The 19,749-nt window shown below is 34.6% G+C and overlaps 2 protein-coding genes across 8 annotated transcripts in view; one reads left to right on the forward strand and one right to left on the reverse strand.

Annotated features, from left to right (window-relative positions):
• Positions 1-731: 731 nt before the first annotated feature.
• Positions 732-7,480, reverse strand: LOC118268572 (transposable element P transposase). 7 transcript variants are annotated; one of them, XM_050702039.1, is made up of 7 exons: positions 6,892-7,480; positions 6,290-6,502; positions 5,910-5,996; positions 5,448-5,534; positions 4,584-4,637; positions 2,257-3,369; positions 732-2,156 (listed from the first exon to the last, which is right to left on the reverse strand). In XM_050702039.1, the coding sequence occupies exons 1-7, from the start codon at positions 6,944-6,946 to the stop codon at positions 1,030-1,032; spliced, it is 2,736 nt and encodes a 911-aa protein (XP_050557996.1). In that variant the 5' UTR covers positions 6,947-7,480; the 3' UTR covers positions 732-1,029. The 7 variants fall into 7 exon arrangements, with proteins under 7 accessions (XP_050557996.1, XP_050557998.1, XP_050557997.1 ...); XM_050702041.1 differs by lacking the exon at positions 5,910-5,996; XM_050702040.1 differs by lacking the exon at positions 5,448-5,534.
• A 4-nt stretch (positions 7,481-7,484) lies between these two features.
• LOC118280394 (Krueppel-like factor 8) overlaps positions 7,485-19,749 on the forward strand; it is a 65,287-nt gene continuing 53,022 nt past the window's right edge. Inside the window, exons 1-3 of the mRNA XM_035600392.2 lie at positions 7,485-7,946; positions 11,385-11,631; positions 13,244-13,302. Coding sequence (XP_035456285.2) covers positions 13,291-13,302 — 12 coding nt within the window. The 5' untranslated portion in view covers positions 7,485-7,946; positions 11,385-11,631; positions 13,244-13,290. The remainder of the gene's footprint in view (positions 7,947-11,384; positions 11,632-13,243; positions 13,303-19,749) is intronic.

Here is a 19,749-nt window from a genome sequence, read left to right on the forward strand (position 1 = left end):
AACTGCAATTAAGTACTCATAATTTATTTTACTTGGCTTACACCATAAAAATTAAAAATATTTATAGCTGAAGCTTATTTGTTTGAAAACGCTAATCTCCGGAACTACTGGATTTGAATTAATATTTTTGACTGGGATAATGTATGAATCGAGCAAGAATATAGTATAAAAAACATCACGCTATGAACTAAGAGAGAATTTTCGAAAACCGAAAGACCCCAAGAATGCTTTGTTCGGCCCTGGAATCGAACTAATGACCTCATACGTTATAGTCATGCTTGTAGCTACTCTACCAACAAGCCAGTCTATATTTAAATTCGTTATTATATAAAAAAATATTCCAATGTGCATTCAAGTTTTAAAAATTAAAAGTAGGCATTAAAACTCATTAGCGTTCATCTCATTACAAAAAAAGGTCATTGCTATAGCCAGTCGATTAAAAAAAATAAAAAAAGCGCGCGACTGACCTCAACTCAAACGGTAGCGGTTATTTTGTTCAGTAATTGTCAACATAGGTAATTATTGTAATATTACCTACCTACTAGTTTAAACTTTTAAGTACTTACTTATTGAGGCTCACATTGAGTTAAACATAACCAGTTTATCATGGCCTCGCTTCGTATCATCTTTTCACACGTTGAACAGTCAGTTTATGCTGGGAATTTTAGTTCGATGTGTAGTTATCTTGCAGTGCTCAGTGCGTGGAGCGGCCGCGGCTAGCGAACGGCGAGTACCATAGACTATACAATATATACTGAGATAGATGCGCATCTCTGCTCGCAGTATAATTTAAGACTAAAACGTCCTGAAGATGGCGCTGTTCACAAATGTTTAGTACCCCCTGTATGCACTAGATGGCGTACCCTGTAGTACCGTTTTCATACTTAATTATTAATCATTTTCATTAAAAACAAAACAAATTGACCTTGCTCAAAATTTGTTTGCATTAGGAGCACAGTTAGATCAATTTGTTTTGTTTACTATTGTTATAGGGTTACTACTTCAAAATAAAACAACTTATATTAAATATCATTTTTTATTCTTTTTATGTTTTTCAAAATAATTGAAAGCTTTTAATTTTATATGGTCATCTTTATCAAAATTTGTAATTTTACCATTTAAAATTCTATTTACATTAGTGCACCAACTATGGATAATTAATTTAATCGAAAGATCATTAATGAACTCAATCAACTGCGATTTGTGTAAATCACAAGTAATCATATTATAGTCACATGCACAATTTAACAAGAATTTCATTTTGTCTTTTAAACGAAGTGATTCGGGTGATATACGTAAGCATGCAACGATCAAATAATATATTTCATTCATTAGTTCATTGAATTTTTTATTCGGATAAAATAAAGATTTCTTTGTATAATCAATTTCATAATTAAATGATTGTTTATTAATCGTAGAGCTACAAAAATCACGCATGCATATTTCACAATTTCTAAAAACTTTGATTTTACATTTTTTTATGATATATCCAGTTACATATTTTTTTGATTCATCATGCACTACATTGTTAACATTACTTTTTATGTTACCCATCACCGTTATCAAAGAGTCAACTTCACATGCAAAATCATCATTCGAAGAAGTACATGCAGGTGTATTTATTAAATGATTTAGTGATTGAAATAAATAATTATTATCTTTTTCACAATTAGCATTAAGAGAATGTGGTGAATTAAAATTGTTAATAATCAACGTCTTATAGGCATTTATGAATTGATTACATGATGGATTGGTATTTCTAATTCCATTACTTCTAATACTACTGAAAAAATTTTCTAATGGATCCTGATTAAAATTTCTTGTTAATAAACTATTTACATTGTGATTAGTATTCAAATCAACCCACATTTCTTTAAAAGTTTTAATATTATTAATCCAATTCTTGATTGAGGGAATCGATTCAAATTTAACTACATTACCTTGATTATTATGAGTAATTGATTGAAATTTGATTGATTCTAATACAGGCAGTAAATTATTCCATAGTTGGATGTGCGGTGAATTAGTTTTAAAACACGATTTATATTTTTTTGACGAAATTTGATAAGAATGACCATTAAATGAATCAAATAATTGATCAAAAATCAATAAAAAATCAGCTGTTTGTTGGCATTCCGAAGGAAGTATCTCATGTTCTGAAACAAAAGAATTTACAATGAATAAATTGCACAATTGGCAATCCAGCAACAGCTGAATTAATTGTTATAATTGAGGAACTAGTTGATGTTTACTTACTAGCTAAAAATCGGAGTGCTGCAGACACTCTCTGGCTAAAAACTTGTGCAGCATGTTTTACTTTCATCTTCGGAATTTTACTTTCAATTACATGGCTTTCTGTAATTTTGTTTACCAATCTTATCTCATCATCCCCTGTATCTACATTTAAAAGCATACGCAAATGTTCCCATTTTGCCCACTTGACCTCACCATTTTGAAAGAATTTGGCATCTTTTTTTAATAAATTATTCCTTATGCCTTTTAATAGGTGAGGCGTGTCAAATAAAGGATAAACCTTTATGTTCTCTACTTCAAAAGCGCCAGAATTGTACTCCTCCCCGGCTCTTAAATATTTTTCGCGGGTCTCTGCTTGCAGCATCTTTATTACTCTTGTGTTGGTAGTAGCTTGGTCACATATTGTTGCTACTACCGTTAAGCCAATTTCTGTGAGCTGCAATATACATTGTTTTATTATTTTTTTTAAGTCTGGCGCTTTTGTTGAGCCTGTACAAAATGTGTAGCAAATGGGTTGTTTGTATTTGCTTTTTATGCTTTTAATCATGAGTACAAGGGCATGGTCAGCCAGAGATTGCCTGCATGTGGGCCCCAGGTCTTCGAAACCAATAATTTTACCTAATTTAATGTTGTATTCCAGACCTGGAGCCAAAGAAACCTCATCAAAGAGCAAATTAACTAATTTGCTCTCATTATTTAAATTTTTGACAGCATTTTTTAAATTAGAAATTATAATATTATTTATGCCTGGCACAATTGTCACTGCACTAAGCATTATTTGTATTGCTCTTTTTGAGGGCAAAACAAACATGTTTTGTAAAAGCCTATAAGCTTTTGGGCTTTGCTTGTATATAGTTAAGCCCATTATTTTTTCTTTTTCAGAGAATCTTCTGCCTTTTGGTTTTTTTAAACCTTTTATTTGCAGCAATGTAAATAAACGCGAGGTTTCAGGCAACTTTTCAGCAAATTTCAAAAACGACTCCTTCATTGCGATTTGTTTTGCACATTGCATAAGTGTTTTTTGATGTTTATATTTTTTTCTCAGTTTTTCAATACTATTTTTAAGTCGTATTATTGTCCTTTTTGTTGTTATGTCCATTATTTTATTTTTGGTATCTGAAAATAAAAAATATGTATAATAAATAACAGTAATAAAAAAAACACAAACATAATTGTTAGTAAGGATTGGGGAGCTATAAATTGTAAGTATCCGACAAAATCTCCAAAAAGACATAACACAGACATAAAAGTTAAGTTAATAAGAATAAATAACTACCTAATATATATGTGTAATTTAAACTTATTTATACATTTATAGGAAGGATTTGTGGTTTATATAAATTACAAGTTTTGTAGTTAAACTGGATGAAAATGAGTAACTTAAAAATATAATTAAGGTAATTTAGTATAAAAAGAACTTAGAGTTTGTTTATACATAGACTGCCTCGTTGGTCGAGTGGTCGAAAGTGGGACTGCCGGACAAAGGGTCTCGGGTACGAATCTGGGGTCGGACAAAGTATTACTGGGTTTTAGTCGGTTTTTCGAAAATTTCTTAGTAATAGCACGATGTCTGGAATTGTGCCTAGTATATAGCAATAGGTTCACCCCCTATTACATGGGACTTATAACAAAAATGGTGAAAAGTGGGTGAACAATGGCATTACATGCCATAATGTGCACTTCTGCCTAACCCTTCGAGGATAAAAGGCGTGACGTTATAAAAAAAGATTATTTATCATATCTTAATGCTTATGATGCATGTAACTCTACGATTTTCTCGCACTACACTTGAATTTATGTGTATTTATTTACAAATACAAGTATTAAGGAGGATGCCAGAGCTTCTTTGATATCTGGTCCCACTTCCAATAGCTATGTGTGTTATATCATTGGATAGGTAATTTTGAGCTGAATAAAAGTTCAGAGTTATTCTTTATTAAACATTGTAATTTTATCAGTAGCCAAGTAATGCTATTTTTGCGTCATAATTGCATTTGTTATTTATACTATTTATACACGTAGTGTCTCTGAAAGGACTAAGATTTGGAACTTGGTGCCATAGTAACTTTTATTCAGCTTAAAATTACCTATCCAATGATGTAACACACATTAGAAGGTGGGACTAGGATTTGCATCTTCCTTTACAACATACAAACTCAGGTACACACCATCACAGAGATCAAGAACAATAATTTTGGGATCACACAAAGAGTTGTTCAGAGCGGGAATTGAACCCACGAAACAATACTCAGCAATCGGTTGTTCAACAACTGCGTCAACTGTTAAGTCAATTTTAACGAACTCATAACTAAAAAAGCTTTAGTACTTACTCATATATGACATTGATCTCCTTTTTTCTGGTGTACAGTAGATTGGTGCTGGTTCTGCAATGAATAAAACAAAATATTAATAAACAAAATATTAAATCAACGTAAAAAATATACAAAGGACTACCACACACTCAGCTATCTTTTGTTAATTTAATGACACACTATACAATGTGAATAGTAGTTTTGTCGCATTTTGATTTTGAGAGACAGTGTCACAAATGCTGTAATCTATTTTACGCTTATTTTTTTTTTTAATAAAATATAAATTTAATTTCTCGTAATGTAAAAAAAATATAAAGAATATTTCAATTAAAATTTCAAAATATAAGTTCGCGCTACATTTTACCGTACAAAGAACTATCATTAAAATTGTAAAATATTGACAGAGGTTGATGCATAATTTGGAGTTAAACCTTGATTAGAGGCTGACATAAAAAAATCATAAAAATGGGTTTATAATTGACGACATATTTTCAATCAGTCGCAAAATTTTAGATATATTAAACTACGACTTTATAGGTAAATATATTAGACATTCATTGTTAAAATAAAAAAATAAAAAATTAAAGCAATTATGTTTAAACATGTTTTATTTTATTTTAATTATTGTAATGTATATAATAGAATATCAATGTATGTATATAATAGAATATCTATGTATGTATATAATAGAATATCTATACTAATTTACTTCTTGTATGTAGATTTTATCGGTTACATAATTCAAACGATATTTTTGCACGATTGAAATCATCACTATATCTCTAGTGAAACTACAATTCAAACGCCAGACGTCTTCACGACGCACCGAAACGACTATAGTAATAAAACAAATATAATAAACACTAATTTAATAATACTTACCAACATAATCAGATACAACATCTGTCAAATTCGATGGGCCAGGTGTGGGGTCCGAATATATGTCAACTTCTGCGTTCATGGAATGGCCTGAAATTAGAAAAAAAATATCCTGAAATCTTATGACTATTATTGACATATGAGAATGACTGATGCGACATGAGCTCAAGTATCAATTATGTTTAAACATGTTTTATTTTATTTTAATTATAATGTATATAATAGAATATCTATGTATGTATATAATAGAATATCTATGTATGTATATAATAGAATATCTATACTAATTTACTTCTTGTATGTAGATTTTATCGGTTACATAATTCAAACGATATTTTTGCACGATTGAAATCATCACTATATCTCTAGTGAAACTACAATTTAAACGCCAGACGTCTTCACGACGCACCGAAACGACTATAGTAATAAAACAAATATAATAAACACTAATTTAATAATACTTACCAACATAATCAGATACAACATCTGTCAAATTCGATGGGCCAGGTGTGGGGTCCGAATATATGTCAACTTCTGCGTTCATGGAATGGCCTGAAATTAGAAAAAAAATATCCTGAAATCTTATGACTATTATTGACATATGAGAATGACTGATGCGACATGAGCTCAAGTATCAAAACGAGCAATGTATAATTAGGTATTTTGATTTTTTAAATTCTCAATAATAGCATGGGATCTGCTGACGAGATGAAAGTCACAGCAAAGTAGGCGAAAGCTGCTTGTTCAAAGATAGGTTATGTGTGCATCACAGTATGACGAATAGAAACTTAAAAAGCGAGAAGCAGAGTTTTAAATGTTTAGAAATTAAAACGTTTTACCATTACCTAAAAATAATGTTGGCACTGCATTTTGAGTCAAATAATGAGAAGGCAATCGGTAGCTTTTGTTAAAATGTCTACCACAAATTCTGATTTTTTTACAAATGTAATCATCCCCTTTTTCTTGATCAGCTGGTTTAAGCACCGATTTCCATTGTTTGAATCGATCAATCTGTTCCAATTTCAATGAATTTGGATTTGGGAATTTGTGTAAAGGATCTGAAATATAATAACATTAAAAATTATCAAATGTGATTATCACTCAAAAAAAGTGTAAATTTTCCTTAATTTTACATTGCATATCAATAGGTACATTGCAAAAGAGTTTCGTAAGGTATTAATAATGTTATAATAAAATTAAATAATCATAACTGTATATATGTGTATTTTAGTATCATTGTAAATTAGTTTTTAAATGTGTAGATATAATAAATAATATAGCTTTCATATCGAGACCAATCAAAACTTTCATATCAAATTATTAAGGAAATACAAGTATAGCCTACATAGTCTGAGTCCTACAATCTACAGATATATACTCATGTTAACAAAATGAAATAAAGTTATGTAAACAAATATAAAATTTGGAATCGGAAAACATGTCTTACCGTTATCATTACAGGAACAACCAAAATAGCACTTGTTAAAAGTTTTTTGCGACATTTTGTTTTGAAACCCAAATCGAGAAAGAAAAATCAGAAGTCCGTTGTCGTAGCCAGGTCAAACGTAAATGCAGCAAACAAAGTCCAAATACACAGAATCAAGTCACAAAATTATTACGGATCTCAGAAAGTCCAGATTTACAAAGCCAAGTCGTAGAAAATTAATACGGGAACACGGTAGTAACAGGAACTCAAACAGCGCAAAACAATAATGGCGGCAGAAACTCAGAAAAGTTTCAAAAGGTAATTCCTAGTATTGCCATGTAAATCGAGTAAGGTTTTTATATTTCAAGTTTATAAATATGATTATTTACATTTACATAAAATACTTATATTTTTTGTTTCTATTAAATATTTTAAAATCCGTAAAAAAATAATATTTTTCTGATTTAATACATAGACATAAATTTACACTGCCATCTTGTGACATCTTAACATAACTTGCCTAAAAGTTTTTCATTGCCGTCCAGAAGATGGCGCAGCTTTCTTCGTAATTTTTTGAAATGATTTTTGTAGGGGAGATGCATGGCCCTGGCGAGTACTATCCCGCCATACTTCTTGAACAGTATTAGAAGGCCACTCTAACCGGACAGCGGTGTTTACGCGTCGCAATTTCGACACAGAAAAACTTGGATATCCTCCTTAAATATTCGTTTAAATTAAAACGAAAACAAAACGCGAGTCCGTAGTTTTTTAACATAACACATACTTTTTTCAAATCATAACCCGGCTAAGTAATGATGGCGCGTTTATGTAAACCAAGTGTTCCGTATCCGCGTTCCGTTTTTTTCGGTCGGGTTATATAGAATTTTGACAGTTCGATGAAAATATTTACGTGACGTGCCTGTTTATGGAAAAACTTTTTTGCGAACGAAAAAAAGTTTACTTTAAAGAAAGTTTTGCGATTTGTGCCTTTATAATTGTATCAAAATGTATCTATTTCGTGTTGTGCGTGTGTGATTATGTGTCGTCGACGTAAACTTATGGATTACTTTTTTAAGGTGTGTATTTTAATTCTAAATATTCGTCCCTAAGTTCTTTTGATTGACTGAAACTTAATTTATTGTCTGAATTTCAATAAAATCTACTCCAAACTAGAAAACCAATACGTTAACTTACAATAATTTGGTATTTTTTATATTGTTCTCATTGATTAGATAACTTTAAACAGAACTTACATTTTTGTTAAAAAATATTAGATCAATAGGTATCAGACACAGAATCATACAATGATATTCTATTAAATTTTAAAAAATTACCAATACTACATCATTAAAAAAATGAAGGCTAAGGCTCAACAATATATAGCCTAATGAAGATGTCTTTGGTATAAATATTTAATTTGCTTGCCAAAAATGGAAGTCTAATTTGCAGTAATTTATAATAATAATGTGATTTATACATGCATTTTTTATGCTAACTATTAAAACTTACATATTTGGGAAACTTAATTTGATCGAATGAAAAGTATTGTATTAGGCAGAATGGCTTAATGTCGGGGTCATTAAGTTTATTTGTTTTGCTGTAAATATTGCCGCTGTTTTAGTTTGTTAGTAGCATATTAAATTTTCATAATACCTATTAATTCTTTCTTATGTGGTATGATTAGGAAATGGATTAATCCCACATTAGACCAATTGGCATTAAATGGAAACTTTACTATGGACATACATATTATATTTTTCATTTTTATATTTGTTACTTACTACAGCTAGAGCCTTTTAGGATATGTTATTTTTGAATTAAAGTAATTAAAAGGGAAGTGAGGTAGCTAGGTAGCTATTTAGTTAAATGCTTGTAAATATCTATCATATCAATCGAGTAGACTGCTTTTGCCAAGGAAGAAGAAAAAAAGTAGTCCCCAGAACATGTTGGTTCTACAAACTGTTTATTGTATCATTAGAAGTTATTATTATGAATGTTTAGTTTGTCCTGTATATAAACCTAGTGTAATAAAAACTACCTATGTATGCAAAACTGGTAACTATACAAGTATAGTATAGTTACTAGTTTTGAAATTGGACATCAAGATCGTAAGCTATCACCATAGTAAACTTACTAGTAAACTTACTATGGTGATAGCTTACGATCTTGATGTCCTGAACTCTAGTGAACTCACTAGAGTTCATGGGAAATGCAATTGCAATGACATTGTGGTCCAGATCAGAGCAGCAGTTAAACAGGGTATTTTTTTTTTAGTCTATAAGACACACCCTCTCGCCTCACGCTTGGCTCCTATTCAATGATTTAACCCCGGTCAAAAGAAAAAAAGTTATACCTAACTAGTTATTAAGTTCTCTAAACTTTACAGATTTTCTTCTGAATCTATACTAATATTATAAAGCTGAAGAATTTGTTTGTTTGTTTGTTTGAACGCGCTAATCTCCGGAACTACTGGTCCGATTTGAATAATTCTTTTTGTATTGAATAGTGCATTTATCGAGGAAGGCTATAGGCTATAAAACATCACGCTATGACCAATAGGAGCCAAGCAGAGCGGGTGAAACCGCGCTCAAGTAGCTAGTTAGTTATAAAATTCAGCCTCTGGCGAATACAAAACCTTTTTTTAAGGGTCAGTTTTTAAACAAGTCAGGGAGACCTCTTGAAACACTGTGCTAGATGACAAAATCTTCACCTGATTAATCACTGATGTAAAGTTTGAGACAAGTTTCAATTAGTCTTTTTTCGTTTTTTAAAAAACGTTGCCCCACATTAGGATTTTCTCCTGTGTCGTGGGTGCGTTTACAAACATACAAGTTCACATACACATCACACCCAGACCCGAAGCAACAATTTGTGGATCACACAAAGAGTTGCTCCGTGCGGGAATCGAACCCGCTACACGTTGCATGGCAGCCAGTTGCCCAGCCACCGCGCCAACCGTGCAGGCAAAAGTGTAATTTTTAATTTAACATATTAACCAGGTGATATAATAACCATCTTCCTGTAAGTAGTTATATTTGTCAGTTAAGCTAAAAACTATACCCACAACTAGATTAAGTATCTTTATATCCCAGGTCTTTGTGATAATTTTATTATTTTAACCTACATTGTGTAACATACCTAATATCACGCCTTTTATTCATCAAAGGGGTAGGCAGAGTAACTCATACACAACATCCACTTTTCCTCAGTTGTTATGAGTCTCTTTTGATAGAGGTTGAACCTATTACCATAATTATAACTAACTACCATGAATAATTTCAGATAACTACTTAGGAATATTTTGAAAAACCTAAGATACCTACCTAGACCCTGGAATTGAACGCCAGACCCAGACCTAAACTCGGTACAATGTAAACTAATTGTGTTAGTCATATTATTATATGTAGTTAGTTAGTCGTAGTTAGTTATTATCGCTAATGCGTTGTCCGCACTACGCTAGTAGCGTAGATTCTCTCGAAACCGAGAGAGAGCTACTCGACTAAAACGCTAGCCTAATGCGAACAAGGCATAAGGTAAAATAGGCAAGTACCTAGAGCGCCAGGTTACAGAGGGGCGCTGCGAGATGCACGTGCCTAACTACCAATAGAGTGACCGCGGCGCCAGAAAAATTAGAAGCGCCTTGGCTAGGGCGTTCTGTGAGTTTAATCCGCCTGTGTTTAGTAATTACGATTACAATTAAGACCAACACATCACAAACAACAGGAACTGAAAAATATAGAACGTAAAAACCCACGCGAACTCATGAATTTTAATTTTTAATTCATTTTAAACAATCGAACTGTATTAGGTGTGGTTCGCGTGTTTTTAAATATGAATTTGGGCCACTGCAATGCTCTGCCAGCTTCACCACACCTTGGTTGCATTTATAAATAAATAATGATAAGCCTTGCTGTGAAAACTGGTAATGACGGGCGTTTTTGCGGTGCGTAGATGGCGCTAGTGGTGTGTTTGGGTGTGTTAGTCATATTTGTTTCAGGAATTTTGGTTGGTAATTACCTAATCGTATTGAATGTAATTGTTTTCTAGGAAGTTTAGGAATTAATGGTTATTGTTGTAAATATTTTTTGACATTAGTTCTGATCGTGTTTCCGTTAATTTAGATCGATCCAGATGTATGGGTTTTACATCGCTTAACTATTTTCGCCAGTTGCTCGAGTGGTCGTAAATGTGACTGTCGTAACTAACTACAAAGGGTCTCGAGTACGATTCCCGGGTCGGGCAAAGCATTACTGGGCTTTTTTTAGTTTTTCGTTTTTTTTTCAGTAGTAGCACGGAGTCTGTAACTGTGCCCAGTAATTATAATATGGCAATAGGCTCATCCGCTACTATACGGGACTTCTACCACAAATGGTGAAATGTGGATGTACATTGTATAGCGGCATTACGTGCCGTCATGTGCACCTCTGCCTACCCCTTCGGGGATAAAAAGTGTGACGTTGCTAAAAATACTATGTATCATAATTAGAATTAATACTCTTTTTCTTTTGTTTCAGATTCAACTCAATCGAGGATGAGCGACCGAAAACGTTACGTAAAATAAAAATAAACAAAAAAAACTAAAATGACATAAAAACAATTACAAATGACAGTTGTAGGCCAGTATTTTCGAATTTTTAAATATAATTTTGTTTTTAATAATATGTGATCTATAAAACCTTTTTACTTAGCGAGTAAAGGCCAGTATATTTATAATTATGTTAAGTTATGATTCTCCTGTGGTGTACGAAACAACTGTTTTTTGTGAGTATATGCATTTTGTCTTACTTATTTGTAACTTTTAACAGCCTCCGGAGTAACTTAAGTTTTAAGTAACTGCGCATTTGCATGGTTTTGGTGTGTCAGACTTTGCTTTTATTATAACATATAGGGTGACTGGTAATTAGTGGAGGATATTTAAATACGTGATTATACTCATGATTGCATGATGCGTGATGATGTACAGTACTCTCAACGGATCTTGACAGGTCTGAACTACGTGCAGAAGGCTGCGCAATAAGTGTAAAGGGTCAATTGTATTTAGAAATGGTCAATCTCTAGCCTAGATCGCCGCCCCCGCACCTCGCCTCATGCCACCATTTGGTTCTAAAAATACTTATTGCGCAGCCTTCTGCACGTAGTTCAGACCTGCCAAGATCCGTTGAGAGTACTGTACTTGATGACACAGTACCCAATGAATGAAACTTTTTTGTGTACTCACTAACTAGTTTTATTTTTATCACAATAACAAAACAACATAATTTTCGCGCTCGGAGGGAGGAGAAGTTTCGCTTGAGAGGTGCCCGCCCCGCGTTATCTGAAGATTAGTAGGTATTTTGGAATTTTACGTGCGCTTGCTAATTAAATTTTGTTGATTTGTTGTTGTGTTGTGATAAAAATAAAACTACCTACAAAAAAGTTTCTTTGGGAAAGTTGAAACAATCTCATAATAAGGGTGCTGAGCTATACATAGTTAGTAGTTATTATGTATCATCATCGAGTTAATTTGCTATTGTTAATTTGTAATGAAGATCCATTGCCATCGAGGTCAATTATGTCGTATTTCATTCGGTCATAGTCTGCTATCTGCATTATGTACTAAAACTGCTAGCTACCTTTACAGCTGCATTTACTTATAAAAGTCGGCCAACGATCGAAGTTAATAGGGTAGATTGGTAATAATTTTTAATTTAATACCCGTTTTGTACATTATTTTAAAAAAACATTAGACACGTATTTTTTATTTTCTTACGGAAACAAATACTTTCCAAGATATAGGTATTGATTTGTAATATCGCGTGACGTCACTTCTAGGTACTTTTTGTACATAGAAATTACGTATTTGCTTCCTACCTTCTCCTAAACTGTGATTAGTTTTATCTAAGTATTGTTATCATATATGACAAAATAAAAAAATACGTTGTCTAATATTTTTTCATTACCTATGTAACTGACGGATTAAATATTTTTTTAATTTTCATACCCCTTCATCATTCCTATTACCTAAAATATAAAATCTTTAGATTGATCTCGATTTTAGGCAGAAATTCGTATTGACATGATTAATGTAAAAATATCGATTTTAATCCAAAGATAAAAAAAATCGAGGCTCCGTACAACATGTTGCAACGTGTAGATTCGATTCCCGCACGGAGCAACTCTTTCTGTGATCCAGAAATTGTTGTTTCGGATCTGAGTGTCATGCGCATGTGAAATTGTATGATTGTAAATGCACCTATGACAGAGGATGTGGGGCAAAGTTTAAAAAGAAATTGAGATCGGTTTTAATTTCGGCCGTGGCCGTAGTTAGTTAAGTCTGTGAGAAAATATTACGTATTAGGAGTGATGTAATAAATGGGTTTACTTTGTCCTACAGATCGTGACACCAGCATGTGAGTTGGAGATAAGCATTAAGGGTGCTTAATGGTTTATATGGTAAGTGCTTAACTACTAGGTATAGTAGGCATTTGTATATAGTCTTAAAAACCCTAATTTCCAAGCCGGTTCTTAATTGCATCAGCCCTACAGTCTCAACTGTGGTGGTCGGATAGTTCAATAAGCTTAAGCTCGGGAATAGGGTATTATCCTACTAGTCAAATTCAGTACTTTTATCGAAATGTCAAAAACGCTACTTTTCTATGAATTTTGTATGGCATTGCAAATTATGACGTCATAATTTTTTTGCGTTAAATAGCATACTTATTACGCAAAAAATAGTATATAAAATATAAAATATCGATATAAATATATCGTGAAATGAATGAATGAAAATACGATTATTATGGGATATTTTATTATATTGAAATATCAAAATAATTTATTTTTGACCTAGGAAACTACCCTATTCTGGGTACTCTATCAATTTTAATGGAGCCATCCTCTTTGGGGAAGTGTCACAAAAATGATAGCACTATAAAATAGATTCAAGTATTGTAGTTAATATGGTCAGCAAGGCCATTATGATGCATCTCGCTAGTGTTGCAGATTTAGATAGATACTTAGGGTGTTTTTCCACCAGAAATTTGCTACGCTACGTTGCTATGTGTGCGTTTGGTTTCCACCAATCGTATTCATTGGTACACATATCTTAGCTCTGGTGGACACAGACTCAGCTTTTTACCCGACTGCCAAGGAAGGGTTATGTTTTTCGCGCGTATCTTGTATGTATGAGCCTAATATTCTTTATTACCTCATTTCTTCGAAACGGCTGGATGGATTTCGACAATCAGGGTATCGTTGGATTCGTCTTAATTACCCACGTGTTCTTAGATATGTGACGTAAAACAAAAACCAACATGGCGGCCGTAAGGCGCCCTAGAGAGAAGTAAAAAAAATAAAATAAAATATTTGCTACAATATGGGTATCAAATTAAAGAGCACATCATGAGGATTCCAAAATGGTATATCACTGACATATAGAAAAAAATACTATGTGCAATTAGGTTCTAAATACTCGTATAGGTACTACGCGACGCGATTGACTAGCGGTTTCTGAACTGTCGTTTCGTGTCGCGGGTGAAATCTTGAGAAACACATAGCCGTATTATAACTAACTAAAAAGTGTTAAATAAAAATAAATAAATTAAAAAAATTAAAAAACCCGACTGCATAAAAAACACTTTAAATAAAAATGAGTGTAACAGTCGGGACCCATTAAATAAACTAGACTAAAATCATTAAATAATATACTTTTCAGTTTTTATTTAAAGTGTTTTTTATGCAGTCGGGTTTTTTAATTTTTTTAATTAATTTATTTTTATTTATATGGAAAGATAAGTGCTACGTGTGCATACTCGAGCTGCGCATCTACATAGTATCAACGGTGAAAATAGTTTCACAGCTCAGTTATTCATCTTCGTAGCATAGTTGCATAGCACATCTCTGGTGGAAAGCACCTTTAAACTACGGTGTCAGTTTACCATCAGTCTAACCGATAAATTCTTACAATCCTCATCCACAAACAAAAAAACAGCTGAAGGAATCGGAACGAAATTTGGAACAGGGGTAGATTATTCTTCATTTATTCTTCTTCGATTGCACGGTTCAGGCGCAGCCGCTGGCATAAATCGTATATTTTGTTCAAAAACAGGCTACAAAAAAACTAGTTTACCTATCTATGATGGTAATGACATGAGCATCAACTGTACAAGTACTTTAGGTGTGGCAACTTGTGTCAAAATAGAGCGGCGATGACTCGACCTTGCTATCCGAACATCACTAGTACTAGTCTTCGAGTTAAGGGGAAGTGCTTTCAAAAGTTAACGATGATCATGTTGAATTTGCTTCGTAAGCTGTTCAGTAGGCCTGATCCGTAGCTGCGGAATACCTTATACCTGAAATTAAAAAGGTAAATTGACATTGTGGTTATCGGACGTGACAACATAGCAATTTGGTTACCGGGGCTCCGGCTCGAAAAGCAGGAGTAGGAATGGTGTGGTTATTAGTCAGTAAGAGTCTGACACTCCCTCTCGCCTTACCCAAGGTGGCAGAATTCATTGAATGATTTTCCTACCTCAAAACAAGGTGTCTTGAAAGAGTTATACAATTTTCAGTTTCTACTGGTTATGTAAAACCTGATGAAGGTTTCATAGTAGTAGTTCCGGAGATTAGCGCGTTCAAACAAACAAACTCTTCTGCTTTATATAATAGTACTAGCAAACGCGGCAAACTTCGTTTCGCCGCCAATGATTTTCCCTGTTTTTCTGCTTTTCTCTTAAATTTTTTCCTGAATTTTCTTTGCTATAAACCTCACATGGTTTTGTTTCAAAACCGTGGAAATCGGTTCGTGAGTTCTGGACTTCTGGAGTTATAGCGTCAGGAAGGAAAACCCGACTTATTTTTATATAATAGATACGATATAACATTTAGGATGGCGTTGTGTAAATTTAATCCCTACTGAAATTAACAGATATGCTAAATGACTGCACGGCTGGTGCGGTGGCTGGGTGACCGGCGTTCGCGCAACGATTCCCGCACGGAGCAACTCTTTGTGTGATCCACAAATTATTGCCTCGGGTCTGGGTGTCATGTGTATGTAAACTTGTATGTTTGTAAACGCACCCATGATACAGGAGAAAATCCTACTGTGGGGCAACGTATTTTTTTTTTAGAGAAATCTATATGTTTGCCTTGTCGCAGTATACCCCTTAACAGACGCAGGCGCATCAAGTGAGATCGTGTCGCAATACTCTAGTTGATGTACATTTGGCCACGAACCTACCTTTTTAACAACCTTACTTTAGTTATTTCAAATGTTACCATTTAATTTTGATCTCTATTCGGTTCTGTCTTCTCATTCAAATATGGTGGTTGAAGATTTATTTTATTATGGTAGTTTATATTGATTAGATTTTGATTTTCAGGGCGGTAAAATGTTATTGGGTTGTATATTAGTAATTGCAACGTCACGCCTTTCATCCCCTTAGGAACCTCCTAGGCAGAGGTGCAAATTGTGGCACGTAATATCATTACACAATGTACTGCCACTTTTCACCATTTGTGTTATAAGTCCCATGTAATAGGGGGTGGACCTCTTGCCAGTCGTCTAGGACAGATTAGACTCATATCTTCGAAAGTGTTTGTTTCTGTAAAAAAGAAAATAAAGTGTAATATTTTAAAATATTTTACAAGACGGACATTAAAATAATAAAATTGGTCATCTACCATAATTATTAAGTGCTAAGTAAACATCTGTAGATAAGGGTAATTTTTCTAATGTGCCTTCGATCTGCATTTGGGTGGGCGCTTTACACAGGCTTTACACATACGTTGCAGCTACTGAGGCACAATTTTTTTCGTACCTTGCCCACAATACATCACATAAAGTACAGTACTCTCAACGGATCTTGGCAGGTCTGAACTACGTGCAGAAGGCTGTGCAATAAGTGTAAAGGGTCAATTGTATTTAGAAATGGTCGATCTCTAGCCTAGATCGCCGCCCCCGCACCTCGCCTCATGCCACCATTTGGTTCTAAAAATACTTATTGCGCAGCCTTCTGCACGTAGTTCAGACCTGCTAAGATCCGTTGACATAAGTAACAAGATAAAATAATGTAGTGACAGTGCAAAAGTCATAATTATACCTGTGCTGACAGTACATCATGCCGTACTTTATGATAGTATGAAAAATCGGTCGTCGAGTGACGCACTGCTTTTATGCAAGTAAAAACTGATACGTCGACAGGCGTACTGTTGTATCACTTTTAGCTATCGAGACGCCTGTGGTCGTTACTGTCCACGAACGTATTAACCAAACAAGTTATTGTCACATGTAGTGAGATAATCACACCAGTGTGAACCCGGGGCTGGTTGCTAGTTTAGCCTGGTTGCTAGTTGGCATAAATAGCACTTTTTAAATCATAAAAAGAAGAGGTCTATTGACCTTGAGGGCTGTGAGTGCCCACGAACGTGTAGAAGGTCAAAAAAGAGGTCAAATCGTGTCCGGTTGTACATCATAGTTGTATTGCAATATTGATACGTGATCTTGTCTCTTTAGTGGGTTCAATTCTCAAGAGCTTCGGACTGCCTAGCGGGTTACCGGGGCTCCGGCTCGAAAAGCAGGAGTAGGAACGGGGTGGTTTTTAGTCAGTAAGATTCTGATAGTCCCTCTCGCCTCGCCCAAGGCGAGAGAAGTTATTGGATAATTTTCCCCCCTCAAAAAAATAAATTGAAGCCATTGGTGGAAGCCGATGTGAGGTAGTGGACGTCTCATAGCTGACCAACTTCTGCCAGCAGCTAAGCCCGCATACCCATGGGATAAAAAGTAGCCTATGTTTTATTACAGCCTATAATCTTTGGTAGATCGGTCTCTTTCACCCCGATTCCTTCAGCCATTTTGACGTCTGAGAGTAACGAATGTACGGTTGGCGCGGTGGCTGGGTTACCTGTCGCGCAACGAGTAGCGGATTCGATTCCCGCACGGAGCAACTCTTTGTGTGATCCAGAAATTGTTGTTTCGAGTCTGGGTGTCATGTGGATATGAAATTGCATGTTTGTAAACGCACCCACAACACAGGAGAAAATCTTAATCTTAGGGCTACGTTTTATAAAAAAAAAGCAATCAGTCAGTGGTAATAAAATAAAAAGTGGAGACAAATCAGCACAATTATGGCATATCTCTATCAATTTATCTAAATATTTACCATGCCTCTCTATATCTCCTTTCATGTATTTTAATTTGAGTTCAATAACTATATGAGAGATCTGCTTGTAATGCTAAATCAATATTAATAACTGGGCCAACGAGTAGAGGTAAACATGTATAGGATGAGTTGTTACCACTAGGTGAAGGCCGCAAGATGGCGGTGTTACTATGCGCTTGCGCACCTCCCATGTTTTTTTTTTATAACTAATGTCTTTTGAAACTAGTTTTGATTTTGAAAAGTGTATTTTAGTTGTATAATCATGTGATGATGGACTCACACACAAGGATGTTTATTACGCCTGTTTTTAAAAACTTCATTCTTTTATGGTATAAGCCAGTCAGTGCCGGCGTTATGGGGGGCGACATGGGCCGATGGCACAGGGCGACAAATTCTGGGAGGCGCCAAAAAACTACTACTAACACATGATATTGCTTCTCTCAAATGTGCGCCACAATATTTTCGCCCGGGTAAGCAGAGATGCACATTACGTGTCGTAATATGCATCTCTGCTTACCCCTTCGGGTATAAAAGGCGTGACGTAGCGTAAGCCGGTAAACGAGCAGACGGATTACCTGATGGTAAGCAATCGCAGCCGGCCATAGACACCCGAAAATCCAGAGGTTCGTTATAAGTCCACAGCCGGCCTTGTGGGGTTATACGTATAACATCAGCCGCTGTTATATTTATTCATTTTCAAATTAGAATTTTTGAATTAAAATAATGCACTTTTTGGCTAAGCTACTGCGCCTATTTCGCTCGCATATTGTCAACCAAGATGATAACAAATATATGGTTTAAATTAAGTCATAAGAGGTTTCTCCATACGGTATACAATATATAATACACAATTCCGAAAACCGCATTTATTTGCTCGTTGAACAAGCAATGGTTACCGAATAAACTCGTCGATCTCTGCCTGTTTTCAGACGTACAGCCAAGATGTTATCGCGTCTAAAAGCCTACAGCAAGGTAGCAACAAATTCAGTTACATCAAGTCGTTCGTACTAGTGAAAGCACAAATGTTACGTTCCCACGATACAGTTAGCTGGCGGTGAGAGGACGCGCCGACGCGACGGTCAGCCTAGCCGTGTCGGACGATTTGTTCGTAGGACATTCAATAAATAGGGATGGTGACGGTGTATGATAAAATCTATTTGGTCCGTCAGTTAGGTAGTGAAAAAATATTAGACACGTATTTTTTTAATTTGTAGATTTGTAGTAAGATGACACTACTTAGATAATAGGAATCTTAATGGCAAAATAAAGAAATACGTGTGTAATATTTTTTCATTATCTGGCGGACTATTTTGATTTTTAATTTTCATACCCCGTCATCATCCGTATTGTACACAGAACTGGGGCCTTAGTCTGCTATTACAATTGTGTCAGAATGGTCGATCATTGAGCAGTGCAAGAGGGACGGAGCTATGTAGGTTGTATAGCTCCCGTATAAGGCCCCTGGTATTATCTCTAAGGTAACTCTGCAAGTGCTTTAGATGCCAGGTGACCACGAGACGCGCGTGGCTAAAAGAGTAGCAGTGGCGCCACAAATACTAGGGGCAGCGCGATCTTTTTTTTAATGGGGAAAAATCATCTAATAACTTCTCCCGTCTTGGTCAAGGCGAGAGGGAGTGTCAGACTTTTACTGACTGAAAACCACCCAGTTCCTTCTCCTGCTTTGAGCCGGAGTCCCGGTAACCTGTTACGTTGTCCGCAGCTAACGGATTAGGAACAAGAT

The sequence above is a fragment of the Spodoptera frugiperda genome, chromosome 21 (genome assembly GCF_023101765.2).
Source record: "Spodoptera frugiperda isolate SF20-4 chromosome 21, AGI-APGP_CSIRO_Sfru_2.0, whole genome shotgun sequence".
NCBI lineage: Eukaryota > Metazoa > Arthropoda > Insecta > Lepidoptera > Noctuidae > Spodoptera > Spodoptera frugiperda.